The sequence below is a fragment of the Lathyrus oleraceus genome, chromosome 2 (assembly GCF_024323335.1).
Source record: "Lathyrus oleraceus cultivar Zhongwan6 chromosome 2, CAAS_Psat_ZW6_1.0, whole genome shotgun sequence".
NCBI classification, from domain to species: Eukaryota; Viridiplantae; Streptophyta; class Magnoliopsida; order Fabales; family Fabaceae; genus Lathyrus; species Lathyrus oleraceus.
In genome coordinates, this window is record NC_066580.1 from 366,890,170 (window position 1) to 366,895,942 (window position 5,773).

General features: G+C 38.4%; 1 protein-coding gene across 1 annotated transcript; it reads right to left on the reverse strand.

The window, feature by feature from the left end:
* Nucleotides 1-1,007: 1,007 nt before the first annotated feature.
* On the reverse strand, nucleotides 1,008-1,967 carry LOC127123291 (CDP-diacylglycerol--glycerol-3-phosphate 3-phosphatidyltransferase 1, chloroplastic-like; the record flags this gene model as incomplete). The annotated part of the gene is made up of 4 exons (XM_051053523.1): nucleotides 1,008-1,211; nucleotides 1,345-1,395; nucleotides 1,486-1,583; nucleotides 1,667-1,967. Coding segments are annotated over 4 exons (639 nt in total), but the record flags the coding sequence as incomplete, so codon positions are not given.
* Between the last annotated feature and the right edge of the window lie 3,806 nt (nucleotides 1,968-5,773).

Below are 5,773 nucleotides of genomic sequence, written 5' to 3' on the forward strand. Positions count from 1 at the left end.
CAGTTGATGACAGTTGAAAACAAGACTAAGCATTACGCACTTGTAGTTTAGAGCAAGTTATTAGATAAAAGATAACTGAAGTATAAGCCCGTGCGTTTAAGGAATGAGTTTTTTCACATAATTTTTCTTTTCATAGAATCTCTAATCTAATACAAATTAAACTTATACCTCGAGTCCCGGGTGGCGAGGAGGATGGCTAACGCAGTCATCTGTGTGGCTGTTTTCCACTTCCCCAAGTTATTAACAGCAACGGCCTATTATACCAAGTTTCATGATATAAGCTCATAACTTTGTGCTAATACCAGCTAGTTAATTCAATTTCAAGTGTACAGAAGATGAAACAGACCTCTAAAAGCTTACTATCCTGGGAAGCAGCCCATTCCCTGACAGCAGGCATGGTAATCTATAACATGAATAAAAAATTATAACGTATCTGATTTGGTCACTAATGCAAAACCAGTAAATCAGGGCAAAGTATGATGTCTCAAAAGCATAATGAAAATACACGAGTATGGCTAATTTACCATATAAATATGGATCTCAGTGAGTCAGAGAATTAAGCTTTTGGGTAATTATATACTAATTATGCATCACCAACATGCCAAAGCAAAATACAATTACAGGTATATACACAAGATGGAAACAAAATGTCACCCCTAATTAAACTATCAGAGATTTCGCTCCCAGAGCACCGTAGATTAAAACAATAGATCATCAAATGCTTGAAAAATCTCCATTCCCACACACAAACTGATTATCTAACCCACCTTGGCTTCGGCCCAGTTCACTCAGTAGTATGAAAAATAACATCATTAGTAATTCTTATTCTTTGACTGTTACAGTGAACACCAGTTTAATTGTAAAGGTAAGTTGGTGTAGTAAGAGTTCATTCATTAGTACACATAAACACGTTACAAACAAAACATCAAAGAACAAAATATGAAAAATGGAACAAAATAAAGAAAGATAATAATACAAAACAATTAAGATGCATGAATTTAGTGATACATGAAGAAGGACCCTCACACAGTTCCCAGTGATGTAAAGAAGAGCTTATTAGTAAAGCATGCATTAGAAGTCAGATAAGCATTCATTACCTCTCTGCCAATGATGGCAATGGCAGGTATAGGTAGTAACCAGGGTGCTTGTGCAAACAAACCAACATCCAAAGGTCTAGTACATAATAAAACCAATGTGGCAGCAACCATAAGCTGCATTGAGTAGAACACATGCATGTTTAACATTATTAGTTTCAATACAAATTTTCTACTTTTAGATTCATTAACATGTGCCTTTCGGTATGCAATTGCAATTGCATCAAAAGTTAAGAATTGGAAGAAATACCTTATCAGCTACAGGATCTAAGAATGCACCAAATGAAGATTTTAAATTCATCTGCATTGCAAGCAAAAATTTAGTAAAAGAAAAAAGTGATAGAAGAAAAATATAGGGTTAGTTAGTGGTGTTTGAAATGAATTGAATAACCTTGCGAGCAATGTAACCATCAAGCCAATCTGTAACAGAAGCAGCAATGAAGATTGTGGTAGTAGCTACTGTTCCTTGCCAACCATCCAAATAGAAAGCTACACAAAACACAATTATATACAAAAATAGATAAAATTGAAAATGAAAATGTTGCAGTGAGCGGAATAGGGGAAACACTTACTGGCAACAAGAAGCGGCACGGCGGCGACACGGCCAAGAGTGAGAATGGTGGGTAGAGTGAGCAATTTGGAAGATTGTGGTTGTTCTTGTTCTTGTTCTGGTTCTGGCTGTGGTGGAACGGTAGAAACTAGGGCTTTTCCAGAAAGCCCCAAATTGGCGGAGAAAGAGGGGGGTTTATTGGAAATTGGGAATTTAGTTGCGGAGGAGGTGTATCTGAAGCGTTTGTGTTGGTGGAAGTTTCTGGAGGTGAAGGAGTTTGAGAATGAGAGGAAGAGGGGTTTGACGGCGGCGGTGGCGGCGGTTGAAAACAAATTGTTTGTTTTAATACAAATACAAAAGAGAGAAAGAGAAAATAAAATGTGGTTTAAACTGAAAGACTTTAAACAGCGCTTTCTCAAAAGCGGTGACTAAGGTCTATATTTAAAAGCGCTTTCTAAAAGCGCTGTCTAAGGGGGGGTCTTAGACAGCGCTTTCTAAAAGCGCTGTCTAAGACCCCCCCTTAGACAGCGCTTTCATTATTTTTTTAGAACATTTTCCGTGTTTTATTTTTATCTTAACCTTAGACAGCGCTTTCTTTTAAAAGCGCTGTCTAAGATGCGCTGTTAAAAAACCTTTTTGGCGTAGTGAAGATCTTGCTTCAATAATCTTCAACAATGCTTGTGGATGATGCACAAACCAAGAAACAAGCAAAAGAGATGAAAAATTCGATGAAAAATTTGAGAGAATTTTGAGATGAAAACTTTTAGATCTGAAATTGTGAAGTTGTTGTTAGCATTTTCTATTATGATTATAATTATATACCCTCTGCTAATGATGCTTGCTAATCCCAATTAGGCTAATGCCAAATGGATTAAGTGAAATGAAGTGTCATGCAACTTGGCCAAAATACCCTCACATGTGCATGGCATGCTACAGTGCTCGTTTTTCACTTGGAACAAGTTTTAAAATCTGTTTGGAGGCAAATGAAATTGATTGGAATTGAAAATAATGCATATTTTTTAAATTGGAGATTTCCCTCCAAAATTCAAATTAAATTCAATTGAGAAATGCAATATTTTTGTGATGAGAATTGATGAAATGTGATGCATGATTATGATAGAGCATATCAAGATGGAAATGTCACAAAAAGAACCATTCCAATTGGCCATTTGGTGCAAAAGTTATGCAAGCTTGAAGTTCAAAATTCCTTGACAATGATTTGATGATAATTCTTCACCCACAAATGAGAAATGCATGTTCTTGGATTTTTTGGAAAGGTGAGAGCAAGATCTTCAACTTTCGTGTTGGACAAAATTTCATTTGAAGCTTGCTTGATGATGTAAAGTTGAGGAGAAGACCTTTCCATTTTTGGCAGTTTGAAATTACAAGTCACTTACTATTTTTGGTAACTTTTCATCTGACCTCAAATTCTTCATTGTTGATGTTTGAAATGTTATATGAGACTTGTATTGACATGAATGAGGTACTTCTAACCATCTCCCACCTTCAAATCCATGGTTGAATGCACAGTTGACTTGTATTGACTTTTCTAGGGTTTCAGTTGACCTAGCTATGCTCAGATGAAATTCAAGCCTCTACCACTTGAGATCTTGATTCAAAATGATGTCATGGTTCATATGAACTCTTGTGAATGATCAATGGTGCCCAAAATTTTCAGAATGGCCACCATCCATTGCTCATTGAAATGCAATGACTGTCTTGACCTAGAATTGCTTCATCTGCAAGTAACAAGGTTAGATGACATATTTTTGTACTTTTGGGTTAGTAAACAAATGAAAAGCAATGATATACAAATGCAAAACATGCTTGGTGACCAAGAATCACTCTCAAAAGATGACCCACCCACAGGGAATGAGGCAAGGTGTACAATGATCCTTTGGGCAATGATATGATATGATATGATGCCATGAGGGATCTTAGGGCCAAAATTGGGGTCTTACAGATGCCCCTATTTAAGGTCATTCTACCCGGAGATGTGAAGTTTAGAAATCTTCATCTCGACGCGGTAGAATGGGTTTAAATAACAGTAATGAGACAAATTTTGGTCCCTAAGAGACCTCATGATGCAGATGTATGCATGTAAAAGACACAAACTCTGTGGGGAATATGGTTCACACAGAAGAAAAGATGATCCATCGGAGTGATACACTCACCAGGAACAGAGACTCTAACAGGACTCTTATGGGGATAGAAGGAAACGAATGCGTGAGCAGGACACGACTCTGAATTAGGGGAACAGGAATAGACACTGCGTGAACAAAACACAACTGGACTAGAGACCTCACTGGGGAGTGAAGGACTCACACTGGGGAAAAGAAGAATTCCAAAGGAAAACACATCCATTGGAAAGACTCAAGCTGACTCAAACTATCCACAAGGGATACCTCGGATGGAAATTCGGACTCGGACCAGGAAAGATTCACACAGAACCTCCCTGCCGGGGAAAAAATGCATATATTGGGGAAAACGCCAATACAGCAAAGGGTAAAATCACCACAGGAAACTCCACTGGAGAAGTGTCTAACAAAGAGACTCTCCTGGGGAAGCAACAAGGAAATGAGGTGTTACCGGTATAAGGGTAACAAACTCAAGAAGAATGAATATCTAAGACCGGTATAAGGGTGAGAGATATCAATCAACCAACATCTGAGAAAGACATGAAAAAGGTACATCAACTCAGGAAAATCTGACTCCACAAGGGACCAAGGTCATAATAGGGAGCAGAAAGGAAGGAACACCAAGGATACCGAGGTATATAATAGGTGACCGACCAAAGCGTGAATTGGTATATATGCCAAAACACTCATCATCCGAAAAGGAGGGCTTGCAAAAGCAAATCGACTTACAGGATGGGCATCCGAATCCACAACGGGAAAACGAATCTTACTCAACTGGGGACACAAACCCAAAGAGTGCGTGAGATATAATATCCATTACCGTCAGAACGTGGATAGAATACTCGCATGAGATATATTATCTATTACCGTCAGAACGTAGATAACATACTCGCATGGAAGGAAACACCAGGGATACCGAGGTATATAATAGGTGACCTACCGAAAACGTGAATTGGTATATATGCCAAAACACTCATCATCCAAAACACAAACTGGTTACAGGATGGAAATTCGATTCTACAAAGAATACGAATCTTACTCTACTGGGGAAGATCAACAAAGGATTCCAACCAAAGAGCGAAAGAGATATATTATTCATTACCGTCAGAACGTGAATAATACACTCGAAAAGGAAAAGACACCAGAGATACCGGTTAGGGCATATAATAGGTGACCAACCAAAAAGAGAGATAATCGTTACCAAGCATACGGGTAAACGAAAGACAACTCACAAAGGATAAATTGCAAGCATCCGGCAATTATCCAACAAACAACAAATATTCGATTCCACAAAGGAAATAACGAATCTTGCTCGACTAGGGAAACACAAAAGGCATCGACTGAAGAGTGCATGAGATATATTATCCATTACCGTCAGAACATGGATAACATACTCGCATGGAAGATTATCCACAACCAATTACTGGGTTAACAAAGGATAAATCGACCGAAAAGAAAGGCATCGGGATACCAAACTAGGTATATAATGATGACCGATGAAAGGGAGCAACAATCATTACCAAGCAAACGGGTAAATGAAAGGCGATCTGCCGAGGATGAATTGCATAAACAGCAATTATCCACAAAGACTAGCTGGGGATATATTGATAAACAATCAATAATCCAGGGAACTTACTGGCGACTTCAAAGGAGATATCATTGCAAGCATACGACAATGATCCAGAAGACTGCTGGGGATACAATTGCTAGCAACCGGCAATTATCCACAAGCAAAGGGAATATCAACATCAAATATTGAATGAAGATAACCACAAAGAGTAACCATCATCGGTTAAGATGAACAACAAGGTTAACTCTACAAAGGGGAGAAATTAGGGTTTACAACTACCGAATACGGGGTAGAATACCAAAACTCTGGCTGGGATAAAATTGCTAGCAACCGGCAATTATCCGCAAAAAGCACAGACTCCGTTGGGAATGAAACCAGAACAACACAAAATCCACCATCAACCAGACTGAACCACAAAGGT